Here is an 18,569-nt window from a genome sequence, read left to right on the forward strand (position 1 = left end):
CACTTAACGCAGCATCAGAAGCACCTGAGCAACTCAGCGGACAGCCAAGCATCACCCGCTCACCGCACCCTTCTCCCTGCCTCCAGCTGGAGTCCCGTGCCCCTCTCCCCAGGGTCACTGGGCTGATCTTCCTTTTCAGAGACCCCAGAGGAGACAGATGAGGAGGGGCCGTGACTCTCTGTGCTGAGGCTTGTGCTTAAAACTCGGAGAACTGAACTAAACAGGGTTACTCTGCCACAGAAAGAACTCACTTTCTGATTGCAAAAGAGCATTAAACATTTTCATTGTTACATGGAAATGGTCTGTCTGTACCGAGAGGCAGAAATTCGTGACAAAATAAGGAAATATGTGTTGGATGACATATTTTTTATATGACTTCTCTGGTCCGAATTAAAAGGTTTTTTTTTGTCAAGCCATTGAGGGGAGAATATTATATACTTTAGCAGCATATTTTATATGAATAAACAGTAATAGACAGATGTTTCATTTATGATTTATCCTAAAAATAGAAAACACTTTGATTTTCCTGAGTCCTCAGCAAAAGAAAAAAGATTTAAATTTTTTTTTAAAGTATTCCTGTTTCCTTTCTCCTGGGCACCCTCACAGTTTAGGACGGTGTGTGTCTTATGACCAATTTTCACATCCACAGGTGAACAGACAGCACTGAGCCAATATTCAACCACTGAGCCAATATGGCAACTGAAAAGAAATACCCATCGTCTATAAAGTTGCTCAAACTTAAAGTTTCCTGACAGTGTTATAAATGCAATATCAATTTGATTCTCTGTTCATACAAAAGTATGAATTTCTATTTCATTAATAATATTGATTGGTTAATGTCATGACAGTGATAAAATTTTAGAATTTAAAAAATACATAGGATCCCATTTTTACATCATAATTCTGATATATTATCATGCCTTCTACTTTGTCTGCAAAACTTTTGTGGGGTACAGTGCATTGACATGATAAAACCAAGGCACAGAATACAGTAAGTGTTTATAAACAGAAGCACTTTGTGCCAATTTTGGAAACATTTAGAGAGGAGATCATAAAGCCTGAAAAATGCTCACATCCTATTATAATTAATGAACAATTAATTGTGCAAGAAACAGACTATTAACCACCATTTCATTATTAAATATATGGCTATCACTATACAGACTGTGGATAATTGAAAAACATCTTTCAATATTAAAACCTGGTATAACTTGTGGTCAATGCAGATATTGTGTCTTGCATTATCTACATAATTGTCTCAAGTTTCCATTTTAATTTGCAATCTATATGGCAGTTATCAATTTTTAAACTGTTCTCATTATGTAAGTGGTGTTTTTTCCCCAAATGTTAAGTCCCTTCCCCCTACAAAAGATAGGAGATTTACAAGAAGTGTGGTGAAGGCTTGAGGGGGGATGGGTGTGGGGTGGAGGGGATCAACAATGGGGGATGGGGAAGGGGATACCTGTAATACTTTGAACAATAAAGATATATTTTTTAAAAAGAAATGCATAGACAACAATAATAAAATCCAAATATGGACTCCAAGGTTAAATTCTAACCTATCAGGACATTCTCTTCATTTAGGGTGAGGAGCAATACATTTCTGTGACAATTCATTCGTTTTTTAATTTTAAAAAACCACCATGACATTTTTAAAATAGCAAGGTCTTGGCCAGAGCATCAAGCATTGAAGGAAAATTAAGTCTTTTCACTCATAAAATGAAGGGATAAAGCCTTTCCAAATCAGGGAGGGAGGGAAGGATATCCCATTGAATTTAGAGAAGTGAAATAAAGTGGTAAAAATTATATTTAATATTAGAGGCGTAGTGCATGAAATTTGTGCAGCGGGGGGGGGGGGGGGGGCCTCAGCCCAGCCTGCACTCTCTCCAATCCGGGACCCCTCGGGGGATGTCCGACTGCCGGTGTAGGCCCGATCCCCACTGGCAGTCGGACATCCCTCTCAAAATCTGGGACAGCTAGCTCCTAACTGCTCACCTGCCTGCCTGCCTGATGACCCTAACTGCCCCCCCGCCCCCGTGCCAGCCTGATCACCCTTAACTGCCCCTCCACCAGCCTGGTCACCTCCAACTGTCGCCCCCTGCCAGCCTAACTGCCCCTAACTGCCTCTCCTGCCAGCCTGGTCTCCCCTTACTGCCCCCCTGCTGGCCTGGTTCCCCCTAACTTCCCCCCTCTGCTGGCCTGGTCGCCCCTAACTTCCCCCCCATGCCAGCCTGGTTGCCCCCAACTTCCCTCCCTGCCGGCCTGGTCGCCCCACGCAGCCTGCTGCTCAGTCGTTTGGTCGTCCCTCACTAACCCCCCTGCCAGCCTGGTCGCCCCACACAGCCTGCTGTTCAGTCCGTCCCTCACTAGCCCTGCTGTTGTTCGGTCATTACTGTGATGGAGTCCTGGACAATTTGCATATCCCTCTATTATTAGTATAGGTTTTTAAAGATAGAGTGTTTTCAAGACTCAAGGTAAACATTTAGACCCATGAAAACACATTTCTTGGCACATGCACACCATAAATAGAACAATCCCAAATGCCACCACACCCTGACAGAGGTCTTGAGCTCCCAGACCCACTGGCAAAACCACCTTTGAGGTCCTTGTCCCAACTCCCTTCACATGGGAGCTTCCGGCTTCTGCATCTGTTGGATTTGCTTCTGTAGCTGGTCCTTGTCCAGTTTCATCTTGGCTTCAAGAACTTGCCTGAGGGATCCTATGCTTTCATAGATGGCTGTAAACCCTTTAGGAGGTAAATTCACAAGAGTTAATATTAAGAAACAATGCTGTATCAAATTCTACAGCATACTAGTATAGTCATAGTTGATTTGGGCAAAAATTATCAGTAGATGCTAAAACTACTAGAGTAAAACTTTGATGGGAAACAGGATAGTTACATAGTTTCACAGTATCTCCCTACAGATTACTTTTTAAAAATACATTTTTATTGATTTTAGAGCGAGAGAGATAGAAACATCAATGATGAGAGAGAATCACTGATTGGCTGCCTCTTGCACACCCCACACCAGGGATCGAGCCCGCAACCAGATCATGTGACCTGACTGGAATCAAACCGTATCCTCCTGGTTCATAGGATGACACTCAACTACTGTGCCACACCAGCCAGGACAGATTACTTTTTAATTATCAAGGGGAAAGGAATTATTACAATGGAGATATCTGGCAGCTAGACTTTAACCAAGTGATCAAAGCTAACTTCACTGATACTGGGAGAAACCAACATCATGTACCCCTGGTAAGGTACCCTGGGAAGGACACATCCCTTCTGTGACATTTCTGTCCAAAACCTACAACCTGAATATAATTGAGAGGAAGAAAACAGACCCAAACTGTGGGACATTCCACAAAATATTGGCCTGTGCCCTTTAATGTCAGTATCACCGAGGAACTGATCCATATCAAATGAGAGTAAAGAAGCACGATAACTAAATGTGATGTGTGATTCTGAATTAGAACCAAGACCAGGGAAGATTTGCTATAAAGCCAACAATGGTTAAAGTTGAAAATTGAATATTAAAACATATTTCATCCATATTATGTTGTACTATAGTTATTTAAGAGAATGTCTTTGTTCTTATGGTATATAGCTTAATATAATAAAGGAATAACAATACGTCATAACTTCTGCAATGTACTCCCAAATAATTTAGAAAAAAGTTATGTTCACACACATACCCCCAGAAAGATATTAAGCAAATTTCCAAAATATTAACAATTGGTTAATCCAGATGAAAGGTATATAGAGGTTTTTTAACTGTTCTTACAGGTTTTCTAAATTTGAAATTATTTCAAAACAAAAAGATAGAAAATGAAAAATTTCCCCATTGAAAGAGCATTTCATATTATTCTGTATTCCTATTGATTTTTAAAATGAATGTTTTAAAGGTCTTGTCTTCATTACTAAATTTAGAATTTTCTCAGAAAATTTTCTTTATACAGCAATTCATGAAAGGTAAAAATATTATTAAAAATTCTGTCCCTATTGAATGGAAAGACTACATTACAAATTAAAAGAGTAGGTTATAAATCAGCATGTATAGCATGAGCTTTCATATGAAACAGTACATTTATGTATATCCTATATGTATAGAAAAACATTCATAAAATGACCTCTGTGCAAAAGAAGGTACAAGGATTTTTAAAAATGTTTTGTGCTTTATGAGTTTTCATTAAGAAATGTATTGATTTTGTAAGAAAAAATTTAAATATTTTTAATCTTAAAAAGGTTCATATGCATTTCTTACTAGGTACTAAATATTAAAAACCTCAAGGTGTGTTGATTAAATCATAATAAATTTACTCAGGAAATGATGCAAAGTTAAACACAGATGAAATATTCAAATACCATATTCTAATAGCCCAAAAGACCAAGAGAGAAACTTCATTTTTATATTTACAAGTTCCTCTGCTCATAAATTTAGTTGTGGCTTCTACTTAAATAAAACAATATACATTGGTGGTAACAACAAACTTTTTCTTGGGGTATCTAAGTACTTTTATTTCCTTATGGCCAAAATACAACAATTCCATAGAAGGAAATTATAGAATCATGGAATTGGAAGGAGCTAGGAGAAAACTTAGTCCGCCTTCTCACATTACAAGGCTGTTTTCTCTTTTCTGACCAGATCAGCAGCTTCCATTTGAATACCTTCAATGACAAAGAGCCTTAAAGCTCACCAAGCCACCCGTGTCATTTTAGGACCTGTTAACTGAGGGTATAGTTGGTCCTCACTTAACAATAGGTTCTGTTACTTTAAGCAGAATGACAATAATGAAACTGACTTTTTCATAGGCTAATTGACATAAACGGGAGTTAAGTTCCTAGGGTATCTCATGAATGTTTTAACAAAATGACATTGAACAAAATGACCTTATTCCAGGACCTGCTGTACTTCTGTCTCAGGTTGAGTTAAAATCTGTCTTCAGGGAGAACCAAGATGGCAGCATAGGGTGCTATATTCACCACCTCCCACAACCACATCGAAATCACAACTAAAATACGGAAAAACCATCACCCAGAACCACCTAAAAGCTGGCTGAATGGAAGTCCCACAACTAGAGAAGTAAAGAAGAAAGCACATTGAGACTGGCAGGAGGGGCAGAGGCACAGAACTGGCTGGACCAGTACCCACATGTGCTGCTTTTATAATTGGGAGGGAGATCGTCTCTGCAGAGGCCACCCGTGAGGAGTAAGGGGTCCCAGCCCCACACCGGACCCCCAGCCCAGTCTCAGAGAGTTTGGAAATGAAGCCACCACAACTATGGGCTGTAAAAACCAGTGGGGATTGGGGTTCAGTGGCATGGAGGCTGCTGGAGACCCAGCTGTTCCTCCTAAAGGGCTGGCCACATGAAGGAACTTAGAAAATCCACTTTCTCTGAGCTCCAGGGTGAGGCTCTGGGGGACACAGACTCCTACAAGAAGAAACTGGATTGTCTGGCATCGGAGCTGGAACTCAGGGAGACTTTCTCCCAGACGGAGGTGCTTGCAAAGGTCATTGTTCCTATACTGGGACCTCCCTAGTGGCAGGGCTGACTGGCAGCCATTTCTGTTTGCTCTGCCCAGATGATTCCCTGAGACCCTGCTCCATCCAATTTGCAGCCTCACTCAACCTGTGGGCAGTGCCTTTTGCTATGAAAGGCCTGTCCTTGCTCAGACTTCAGACTTTGCTAAAATCTCTCAAACAAGCTACAGCTGGGTCAGGGAGCCCCAAACCTATCAATACGAGGCCCAAGACCCAGCACTAGCACCAGCCTGCCTTGCTTCATAGATGAGCCTTGCTTGGACACGTCTAAACCCGATACAAATAGAAGGAATCTGCAGATCTCTCTGTAGCTCCTGCTGGGTGGCCCCAGGCTGTGGCTGACTTTGTACCTTCCTGGAGACCCAAGAGCCAGTACACCCATTGGTTAGTGTCAGACCATACTAGATTATAACTCTACACATCCATGAGTGACACACTCAAAGGGCAGACTCAGTGAACACCAAAGCCCCACTGAAGCAAGCCCTGCTCCATAGGGGTGTCTCTTGCATAGCAGCTCTCCTCCTGTAGTTGCAGCTGGTCCCCACAGCCAATTTGGACTGAAGATCAATTCCTCCCAATGATATCAACAGCAATCAAGTCTAAACTACAACATAACTGTGCACACAGCCCACAAAAGGGTGCACCTAAAGTGCCCAGCTCAGGTGACTGGGGAGGCTAAGCCAGTGGGTCCTATAGGACACCTACTACACAAGTCCACTCTACCAACTCAAGGATACATAGAAGCTCTACCCAATATATAGAAACAAACACAGGGAAGTAGTCAAAATGCAGAGACAAAGAAACATTCCACAAATGAAAGAAATGGAAGAAAGCAAGCTCCTGGATATAGAGTTCAAAACCACAGTTATAGGTTACTCAAGAATCTTCTTGAGGCCTCCAAGGGACTTAGTGAGACCTTCAAGGATCTTAATGAGAATGCCAAAATAATGGAAAAGGATCAGTCAGAAATTAAGCATACACTGATGAAATAAAGAATAATGTACAGGGATTCAAGAGTAGAACAGAAGATCCTGAGAATCAAATCAAGTATTTGAAATATGAGGAAGCAAAAAGAAGAAAAAAATATGAAGGTAGTGTAAGGAGCCTCTGGGACAACTTCAAGTGTACCAACATTCTCATTATGGGTTGCCAGAAGAAGAGAGAGAGAAAGATACTAAAAACCTATTTGAAAAAATAATGACAGAAAACTTCCCCTACCTGGTGAAAGAAATAGACTTACAAGTACAGGAAGCACGAAGTCCCAAAGAAGAGGAACCCAAAGAGGACCACACCAAGAAACATCATAATTAAAATGCCAAGGGCTAAAGACAAAGAGAAAAATCTTAAAAGCAACAAGAGAAAAGCAGTTAGTTACCTACAAGGGAGTACCCATACGACTGCCAGCTGATTTCTCAACAGAAACTATGCAGGTCAGAAGGGAGTGGCAAGAAATATTCAACATGATAAATAGCAAGGACCTACAACCAAGATTATTCTACCCAGCAAAGACATCATTTAGAATTAAATGTCATATAAAGAGCTTCACAGACAAAAAAAAAAAAAAAAAAAAAAAAAAGCTAAAGGAGTTCATCACCACCAAACCAGTATTACATGAAATGTTGAAGGGTATTCTTTAAGAAGAGGAAGAAGAAGAAAAATATAAAAAAAGATAAATAATAAAAAGGCAATAAATACATATCTATCAACAATTGAACCTAAAAACCAAAATAAACGAGTAAGAAATCTAATGAACACAATAAACTGGTGAATAAAATGGAATCAGAGGCATGGAAATGGAACAGACTGATGATTCTCAGAGGGAAGGGTAGTGGAAGGATGGGAAAAGATTAACCGAAGATCTTATATGAATGTATGCATTACCTAAGGACACAGACAATAGGGTGGTGAAAGGCTGGGACAGGGCGGGAACTGAGTGGAGGAAGGCAATAGAGGGGGAAAGAAGAGGAACATGCTCTCAACAGTAAAGATTTTAAAAATAAAATAAATAAATATAATCTGTCTTCAGGTCACTTCCATTTTACTGGTTCTAGTTCTGTATTCCTGACTCAGAGTGTAATTCTAATTCCTCCTTTTATGTCAGCTCTAACATTTTCTCCTAAACAAGTGTGAATTAATGGGCCCTGTTGACTTCCGAGTAGAGGAAAACCACTCTACTATGATGGTCCTACTAGCAGTATACAATAAAGCCTTCAAAAGCCCTCACAGACATGTGCTTTTCTATGAGACATAGTCACCTTGGCTCTGAACAGAAAGGAATCTGTACACAGTACTAAAGAAAGCACATATCAACTGCAAGCTAAACAATCTTCATTTTGTTTGCTTGTCCCTTATGGTGGCTCTTGGAATTAAAATGTTTTAGTTGAATACAGCATAGCTACTTAGAAAATCACCTAAGCCCATTTCACTGTTCTTGCCATTAGCCAGTTCATGGGCAGTTGTAGAGAATACTAATTAATTGGTTTCTAGATCAAATAGCAAATAAACCATAGAAGCTCTTTTCTTTTCAACCTACCAGCATCAACTTCTGCTTTCATTTCCTTCATGTCCTCCGTCATCTGCAACTCCAGCTTGCTGATTCGCCCATGCACCTTCTCTTCTTCTTGTTTTGTTCTCTGCCCTTCCATATGCTTCTTCTGACTCTCTTCTATTTTGTCGAGTCTGGCTGACATCTGGCTGAGCTTCTTCTCCATGTCCCTTTCACTGGCTCCCTGAGATCCATGATAAGAATTGCACCTCATTACTCCAAAAACAAAGTCTGTATGGCATTTGCATCAGCTATAATGTCTTTTAACAACAGTCTGCAGGGAACGGAATCGCAAAGGTTGCTCATTGCTCACCCTAATATCCATGATCCTTTCCTCTTTAAGAGATCCCCAATTTACAGCTGGGTATAAGGTTATCCAGAATAAATATGACATTTTCTACTGTCTCCTGAGTTTCGGGTAACCATACGATTAAGTTGTGGCCCATGAGATGCAAGTTCAAGTGTATGTGGAAGTTTCCAGGAAAAGTTAAAAGACAGCTGCGGCATGTCCTTCTTTCTCCTCTTCCTGGAATTCAGACAATGACGGGGGCTCCAGCAACCTTCCTGAACTACAAGGACAAGGGTCGCTCTCTACGATTGGCAATTATGCCAGGAGGATCCTGAGACTCTGAGGACTGAGAAGCTACCACATCAGCCCAGACATCTTCTATGTGAAAGAGAAATAAACATCTATCTTATTAAACCCCATTATCCTGGGGTTTACTGTTAGTTGTTAGACCAATCTTCATGTAAAAATAAGAGATATGGTAAATATATTCCTCCCTACCCTTCTCTTTCCTTCCCTTCCCTTCCCTACCTTCTTCTTCCCTTTCCACCATGCTTCATTTTTATGGGAATCTGTGTCTGCAGGCAAGCTCTGGAGGCCAGAACCACAAACTCCAAGCTAAAAGTGGGTGGGCTATGGCATGACAAAGCTCTCACAATGCTGTCTGATGCAGAGTCTGCAATTCAACAGGTGGGCTTTCAGAGAGCAGAGCTAGAAATGCAAACTGCATCAATCACTTCTGCTCCATCAAAGTTCGACAGGAGGAAGCAGTGCAAGAAAAGAGAAGGGAGAGGGAGATGCTTAGGCTAAATGACCAAACCAAAAGAGCTGCCTGCCAAGTACCGGTTTCAGAGTTTACTGGTTTTGAATCCTATCTATGCAAGGCTTTCTCAATACGGTGTTTGAGCAGTTCTGCACACCTCAGTCCTCTGGAAGAGTGGGGTAAAAGGACAAGGAAGCTGGAAAAGAAAACAGTGGATTCTCTTTACACGTTGCACCGTGACATCTCATGCTGTGGTTACAGTGTGACAGAGGGGCCTGGAAGGAGAAGTCAAGACTGGTTATGCCAGGTCATGAAATTAAAACAAGCCTGGTTGAAGTCTGTAATTGTTTGATTTAGAAAAGCAGATGGACAACTTGGTTCATTAAGGTCTTCACTTAAATTCATCTTAGCTGAAGCTATTAAAATTTTCTACTGAGCCTTTGTTAACCAAAACAAATCAGAGTGCTCCATCTCTTTACGACAAAGAACCAGTATGAACCATGGAAGTGGATTCTAAGGCAAGCAATGGAACAGCTTAATATGGTGCTAAATAAAGCGATGATAAATCACTAGGTATTACTCCAACATTGCAGACCCTCACCAAATGACCATGTTATTGCTAAACATCAATACCTACACTGTTTTCCTTAACAACCAAGGAGAGCTGATCGATTTTCTGTAAAAGTTCTTTTTCTATCCGTTCCTGTTCCTGCTGCAACCATTTTCGAGCAGATAAAATCTGGTTACTGAGTTCCTCAATTGTACCCTTAAATCTAAAATAAAAGAGTCAGCGAGTTAGATGTAAAACAATTCAAAAATGACATCAAACAATCTCAGTCTCCAATTACCAAATTTCTCATAAATATGTCAGCATTAAACTGAGCCCACTCAGAATTACATGCTTACCTTCTCTTAGACTTGCATTTTGAACTATTTTGGGGAGGGGGTTGAGGAAGATGATATAACAGAAAAGCACCTGCAATACTTCCTACTCATGACGAGCTGACAGTGTGGGCAGAATCATACAACGCCACACCAGGTGCTCATCTTTGCAGTTCAGAGGGTCCCCTAGGGCTCCCAACTCAGAGGACAATGTCCTAGAACCCCTTCTGGCTCCCCTATTTTTCTGGGCTCTTCCTCCTTCTCCCTTTTATCTCCCAGAACTAAAGCCTGGCTCCCTTTTTCTTTAATATTCTCCAAATTTCTCTTGCCCCCAACACAGATATTTTCTAATTTAAATAAAAAAGAAAACTGAAATAAAAAACATAATCCAAGCTTCTATTCCTCTAGTTCTCCCCCTTTCCAAATACCTTAAAATAACACTTCATACTTGCTGCTTTCCTTAATTACTTTATTATTTTTATTATGAAATGTAATGAAAATACAAAAGAATATATGTGACAAAAGAACCTAAATGATAACAACAAAATAAACACCCACTGTGATAAAAACCCCTAATTATATGCAGTCTGTTTGCTGCTTCTTCCCTATTAAGAAACCCTCAAATGTAAACTGGTTACATGGCTGCCTAGCCAGAGACTACATTTCCCAGCCTTCTTTGCAGTTAGGTATGGTCATATGACTAAGGTGGACAATTGGACACATGTAGAAGTGATAAGTACAACTTCCTGGTCATTAAAAACAAAGCTCTTTGGCCTTATCTGGGCATGAAGCCAAGCCAGCAGCTCCACCTAACTGACCAGGAAGACTGACCACAGAACACAGCAGCTTTACAGAATTTATTTATTCTAACAGTTTTCTGGTGCAGTCTTTAGACTTTTCTATATATAAGATCATGTCATCTGTAAACAGGAATAACTTTACTTCTTTTTCTCTGATTTGAATGCCTTTTGTTTCTTTTTCTTGCCTAATTTCTCTGGCTAGGACTTCCAGTACCATGATAAACAGAAGTGGTGAGAGTGGGCACCCGTGTCTTGTTTTTGATCTTAGAGGAAACACTTTCAGGTTTTCATCATTGAGTATGATGTTAGCTGTGGCCTTGGGATATATGGCCTTTATTATGTTGAAGTACATTCCTTCTATACCCCATCTGTTAAGAGTCTTTATTATGAAAAGATGTTGAAATGCTTCTTCTGCATCTATTGAGAAGATCATGATTTTTATCCAACATAATGTGGTATATCATGTTGATTGATTAGTGTATATTGAACCATCCTTGCATACCAGGGATACATCCTATTTAATCATAGTATATGATCCTTTTTATGTACTCTTGAATTTGGTTTGCTAGTATTTTGTTGAGAATTTTTGCATTTATGTTTATCAGGGATATTTTATATGTGGCTTTGGCATCAGGGTAATGCTGGCCTCATAAAATGAGTTTGGAAGTGTTCCCTCCTCTTCAATTTTTTGAATGAGTTCGAAAATGATTGCCATTAAACATTCTTTAAATATTTGGCAGAATTCACCCATGAAGCCATTTGGTTCTAGGCTTTTATTTGTAAGGAGGTTTTTGATTACTGATTCAATTTTCTTCCTTATTACTGGTCTGTTCAAGTTTTCGATTTCTTCATAATTCTGTCTTGGTAGGTTGTATGCTTCCAGAAATTCATAGATTCCCCACCCCCCAGGATATCCAGTTTGTTGGCATATTATATTTCATAGTAGTTTCTTATGATCCTTTGCATTTCTGTGGTATCAGCTGTAATGCCTCCTCTTTCATTTATAATTTTATTTATTTGAGTCCTCTTTTTTTCTTGGTTCACCTAGCTAAAGTTTTATCTACTTGGTTTATCTTTCAAACAAACCAACTATTAATTTTGCTTATTTTTCCCATTGTTTTTCTGTTCTGTATTTCATTTATTTCTAGTTTAAGCTTTATTATTCCTTTCCTTCTACTATCTTTGAGATTAGTTTGTTATTCTAATTCCTTGAAGTGTAAAGTTTGGTTGTTTATTCGAGATCTTTCCTTTCTCACAATGCAGACATTTACCTCTGTAAATTTTCCTCTCAGAATTGCTTTTGCTGCACCCCATACATTTTAGTATGTTGTGTTTCTATTTTTATTTTTTTCAAGATTTTAAAATTTCCCTTTTGATCTTCTTTATACATTGATTTTTCAGGAATGGGTAGTTTAACTTCCAATGTTCCTCCTATTATTGATGTCTAATTTTACACTATTATGGTAAAAAATAGATACTTGCTTTTATTTCAATATTTAATTTAAAACTTCTTTTGTGGCCTAATATCTGCCTCTATCCTAGAGAATGTTGTGTGCACTTAAGAACATGTATTCTGCAGCTGCTGGATAGAATGTTCTGTGTGTCCGTTAGGTCTCTAGTTGGGCAGAACTGCTGTCCACACGCTGAAGGAGCGGGGACCACCGGCTGGGCTCCCTGTCCACGTAGGGCTACTGGATGGGCTGCACAGTCCTGTGGAGCCACTAACTGAGCTCTGCAATGACCTCTGGTTGGGTGGGGTTGCAGGCTGCGTTCCCTGGCAGGGTGGTGCTGCTGGATGGAGTCTAAGATCGGGCAGAGCTGCAGGCTGGGCTCCACAACTATACCTGATCAGGTGGGGCCCCAAGCTGTGTTCCCCAGCTCCACGTTCAGGCAGGGCTACAGGCTGAGATACATGCTCAGACAGGGCCTCAGGCTATGCTCCACAATTCAGCAGGCTGCTGGCTGTGCCCCACAGTTGACTGAGGTCACTAGCCAGGCTCGCTGGTCAGGCGTGGCCACCAGCTGTACCTAGCAGTTGTGTAGAGCTGGAAACTGTGCTCTGGGGTCAGGAGTTGTTGTCTGGGCTCCCCAGTCAGGTAGAGCCGCAGGCCATGTTCTGCTTTTGGGCAGGAGTGTTGGCTGGGTTCCCGGCCTGGGCAAGGCTGTGCTCAACAATCAGGTGGGGCCATAAGCTGGGCTCCAAAGCTGCCTACGGTCACTGTTCAGGCTCCCTGGTCAGGTGTGGTTACAGGTTATAGCAATTATTATATTCTGTAGAAGTTCTAATTGGTTGTTTAAATTCTGATTGATCAGTTTTGATCATCTCATATCCCTTAATCATACTTTCAAAATATGTGTGTGAAACTCACATATACACATGAATTCTTATTCTATCCAATAATTACTGTACATGCAGTATTCAGAAGCCTGATTCTGGGTTTTTTTGTTGTTTCTTCTGATTCAATCATTTGCGTAGCTTTTCCCTTGTGTTGTTTCACAATATTTGATTGTAAATTCATGTTTCTTGGGACTTCCTTTGTCTGTGGGAAGATTTGAAGACTGAAGATTTGCATTTGCTTCTGCCAGGAATCTCAGGGTCATTCTAAGACAGTTACAGAGGCATATGTGATGATAACACAGTTCCTGTGGTTTTCTTCAAGCCCTCTGGGTAATGGGAACTACCTTTCTAAGTCTATAGAAAGCTTGTGTTAGGATCCTGATACTCAAGACTAGCTTTACTTCTCTACCCAGAGGCAAGATTAGACAGATTGTGATCTCTGTGGATTTTTCCTAGTTCATCCAGCAGGGGTTCACCTTTTGGGTCTCCAATACATCCCCCACCCCACAGAGGCCCCAGGCTGTGCCTGCTTGCCTCCGTGACCAGCCTCGTGTGTACACTTCTAGACTGCAAGTTGTAGGAAGAAAAATAAAGATGTTCATGTCTGCTGACTAGTAAATACTAAAAGGTTTCTTTTGTTCCCGTGTGATCAAAGAAAGAGGATTGGAGAGATCTTTCTGTGCTTGGCCAGCTTCTAGGATCTATGAGAAATGGTGACATAACTCAACAATTATGTAAATACAGGCAATGAGAGGGGGAAAAATGTGGTTTTCACAGGTAAATTCCTGTTAAATAGGCAACAATCCTGAAATAGCATTAAACATGAAGGCACTGAGATGTAAAGATCCAGAGAATGTATAATTTAAATTTCCATAAGCCTCTAACCAAGTTCCATACTGTAGTCATCTTTTAAAAATGTAGTGTCCATATACACATATGTACACGCACACACAAGGACACACACATGCATATACAGTCAATGCTGGCTCTACTTTGGCAGGAAAATGGGAGGTCATGAAGCTTCATGATGGGAGAAGGTGTATGGTTTTGTGATCGAGCATAAGATGAGCTTCACTGCAGGCAAGTGCAGTCGAAAGGGTAACTATAACTAAAGGGTCACTATAACTAACGGACCACTATAACCAACGGGCCACTATAACTAACGGGCCACTATAACCAACGGGCCACTATAACTAAAGGGCCACTATAACTAACGGGCCACTATAACTAAAGGGCCACTATAACTAACGGGCCACTATAACTAACGGGCCACTACAACTAACGGGCCACTACAACTAACGGGCCACTATAACTAAAGGGCCACTATAACTAACGGGCCACTACAACTAACGGGCCACTATAACTAAAGGGCCACTATAACTAACGGGCCACTACAACTAACGGGCCACTACAACTAACGGGCCACTATAACTAAAGGGCCACTATAACTAACGGGCCACTACAACTAAAGGGCCACTATAACTAACGGGCCACTATAACCAACGGGCCACTATAACTAAAGGGCCACTATAACTAAAGGGCCACTACAACTAACGGGCCACTATAACTAAAGGGCCACTATAACTAACGGGCCACTACAACTAACGGGCCACTACAACTAACGGGCCACTACAACTAACGGGCCACTATAACTAAAGGGCCACTACAACTAACGGGCCGCTATAACTAAAGGGCCACTATAACCAACGGGCCACTATAACTAAAGGGCCACTACAACTAACGGGCCGCTATAACTAAAGGGCCACTATAACCAACGGGCCACTACAACTAACGGGCCACTACAACTAACGGGCCACTATAACCAACGGGCCACTATAACTAAAGGGCCACTATAACTAAAGGGCCACTATAACTAACGGGCCACTACAACTAACGGGCCACTATAACTAACGGGCCACTACAACTAACGGGCCACTACAACTAACGGGCCACTATAACTAACGGGCCACTATAACCAACGGGCCACTATAACTAAAGGGCCACTATAACTAACGGGCCACTACAACTAACGGGCCACTATAACTAACGGGCCACTATAACTAAAGGGCCACTACAACCAACGGGCCACTATAACCAACGGGCCACTATAACCAACGGGCCACTATAACTAACGGGCAACTACAACCAACGGGCCACTATAACTAAAGGGCCACTACAACTAACGGGCCACTACAACCAACGGGCCACTATAACTAAAGGGCCACTACAACTAACGGGCCACTACAACTAACGGGCCACTATAACTAACGGGCCACTATAACCAACGGGCCACTATAACTAAAGGGCCACTATAACTAACGGGCCACTACAACTAACGGGCCACTATAACCAACGGGCCACTATAACTAACGGGCCACTACAACCAACGGGCCACTATAACCAACGGGCCACTATAACCAACGGGCCACTATAACTAACGGGCCACTACAACCAACGGGCCACTATAACCAACGGGCCACTATAACCAACGGGCCACTATAACTAACGGGCCACTATAACCAACGGGCCACTATAACCAAGGGGCCACTATAACTAAAGGGCCACTATAACTAACGGGCCACTACAACTAACGGGCCACTATAACTAACGGGCCACTACAACTAACGGGCCACTATAACTAAAGGGCCACTATAACCAACGGGCCACTACAACTAACGGGCCACTATAACTAACGGGCCACTATAACCAACGGGCCACTATAACCAACGGGGCACTACAACTAACGGGCCACTACAACTAACGGGCCACTATAACTAATGGGCCACTACAACTAACGGGCCACTATAACTAAAGGGCCACTATAACTAACGGGCCACTACAACTAACGGGCCACTATAACTAACGGGCCACTATAACCAACGGGCCACTATAACCAACGGGCCACTACAACTAACGGGCCACTATAACCAACCGGCCACTATAACTAACGGGCCACTACAACCAACGGGCCACTATAACCAACGGGCCACTATAACCAACGGGCCACTATAACTAACGGGCCACTACAACTAACGGGCCACTACAACTAACGGGCCACTATAACCAACGGGCCACTATAACTAAAGGGCCACTATAACTAAAGGGCCACTATAACTAACGGGCCACTACAACTAACGGGCCACTATAACTAACGGGCCACTACAACTAACGGGCCACTACAACTAACGAGCCACTATAACTAACGGGCCACTATAACCAACGGGCCACTATAACTAAAGGGCCACTATAACTAACGGGCCACTACAACTAACGGGCCACTATAACTAACGGGCCACTATAACTAAAGGGCCACTACAACCAACGGGCCACTATAACCAACGGGCCACTATAACCAACCGGCCACTATAACTAACGGGCCACTACAACCAACGGGCCACTATAACTAAAGGGCCACTACAACTAACGGGCCACTACAACCAACGGGCCACTATAACCAACGGGCCACTATAACTAAAGGGCCACTACAACTAACGGGCCACTATAACTAACGGGCCACTATAACCAACGGGCCACTATAACTAAAGGGCCACTATAACTAACGGGCCACTACAACTAACGGGCCACTATAACCAACGGGCCACTATAACTAACGGGCCACTACAACCAACGGGCCACTATAACCAACGGGCCACTATAACCAACGGGCCACTATAACTAACGGGCCACTACAACCAACGGGCCACTATAACCAACGGGCCACTATAACCAACGGGCCACTATAACTAACGGGCCACTATAACCAACGGGCCACTATAACCAAGGGGCCACTATAACTAAAGGGCCACTATAACTAACGGGCCACTACAACTAACGGGCCACTATAACTAACGGGCCACTACAACTAACGGGCCACTATAACTAAAGGGCCACTATAACCAACGGGCCACTACAACTAACGGGCCACTATAACTAACGGGCCACTATAACCAACGGGCCACTATAACCAACGGGGCACTACAACTAACGGGCCACTACAACTAACGGGCCACTATAACTAACGGGCCACTACAACTAACGGGCCACTATAACTAAAGGGCCACTATAACTAACGGGCCACTACAACTAACGGGCCACTATAACTAACGGGCCACTATAACCAACGGGCCACTATAACCAACGGGCCACTACAACTAACGGGCCACTATAACCAACGGGCCACTATAACTAACGGGCCACTACAACTAACGGGCCACTATAACCAACGGGCCACTATAACCAACGGGCCACTATAACTAACGGGCCACTACAACTAACGGGCCACTACAACTAACGGGCCACTACAACTAACGGGCCACTATAACTAACGGGCCACTACAACCAACGGGCCACTACAACTAACGGGCCACTACAACTAACGGGCCACTATAACTAACGGGCCACTATAACCAACGGGCCACTATAACCAACGGGCCACTATAACCAACGGGCCACTATAACTAACAGGCCACTACAACCAACGGGCCACTATAACCAACGGGCCACTATAACTAACGGGCCACTACAACTAACGGGCCACTATAACCAACGGGCCACTATAACCAACGGGCCACTACAACCAACGGGCCACTATAACCAACGGGCCACTATAACCAACGGGCCACTACAACCAACGGGCCACTATAACCAATGGGCCACTATAACCAAGGGGCCACTATAACTAAAGGGCCACTATAACTAACGGGCCACTACAACTAACGGGCCACTATAACCAACGGGCCACTACAACCAACGGGCCACTATAACCAACGGGCCACTATAACCAACGGGCCACTACAACCAATGGGTCACTATAACCAACGGGCCACTATAACCAACGGGCCACTACAACCAACGGGCCACTATAACCAACGGGCCACTATAACCAACGGGCCACTACAACCAACGGGCCACTATAACCAACGGGCCACTATAACTAACGGGCCACTATAACTAACGGGCCACTATAACCAACGGGCCACTATAACTAACGGGCCACTATAACTAACGGGCCACTATAACCAACGGGCCACTACAACTAACGGGCCACTATAACCAACGGGCCACTATAACCAACGGGCCACTACAACTAACGGGCCACTATAACCAACGGGCCACTATAACTAACGGGCCACTATAACTAACGGGCCACTATAACTAACGGGCCACTATAACCAACGGGCCACTATAACCAAGGGGCCACTACAACTAACGGGCCACTATAACCAACGGGCCACTATAACCAACGGGCCACTATAACTAACGGGCCACTACAACTAACGGGCCACTATAACTAACGGGCCACTACAACTAACGGGCCACTATAACCAACGGGCCACTACAACTAACGGGCCACTATAACTAACGGGCCACTATAACTAACGGGCCACTATAACCAACGGGCCACTATAA

At 42.7% G+C, this 18,569-nt stretch overlaps 1 protein-coding gene across 2 annotated transcripts in view; it reads right to left on the reverse strand.

The window, feature by feature from the left end:
- Nucleotides 1-407: 407 nt before the first annotated feature.
- Nucleotides 408-18,569, reverse strand: part of FAM81A (family with sequence similarity 81 member A) — a 100,396-nt gene continuing 82,234 nt past the window's right edge. For both annotated transcript variants that reach the window (XM_081102630.1, XM_081102629.1), the window contains 3 exons: nucleotides 9,778-9,913; nucleotides 8,080-8,275; nucleotides 408-2,746 (listed from right to left, as the gene is read on the reverse strand). In XM_081102630.1, the coding sequence (XP_080958756.1) occupies nucleotides 2,622-2,746; nucleotides 8,080-8,275; nucleotides 9,778-9,913 (457 nt within the window). In that variant the 3' untranslated portion in view covers nucleotides 408-2,621. The remainder of the gene's footprint in view (nucleotides 2,747-8,079; nucleotides 8,276-9,777; nucleotides 9,914-18,569) is intronic.

The sequence above is a fragment of the Myotis nattereri genome, assembly GCF_964212035.1.
Source record: "Myotis nattereri genome assembly, chromosome: 1".
In the NCBI taxonomy this organism is placed as follows: Eukaryota; Metazoa; Chordata; class Mammalia; order Chiroptera; family Vespertilionidae; genus Myotis; species Myotis nattereri.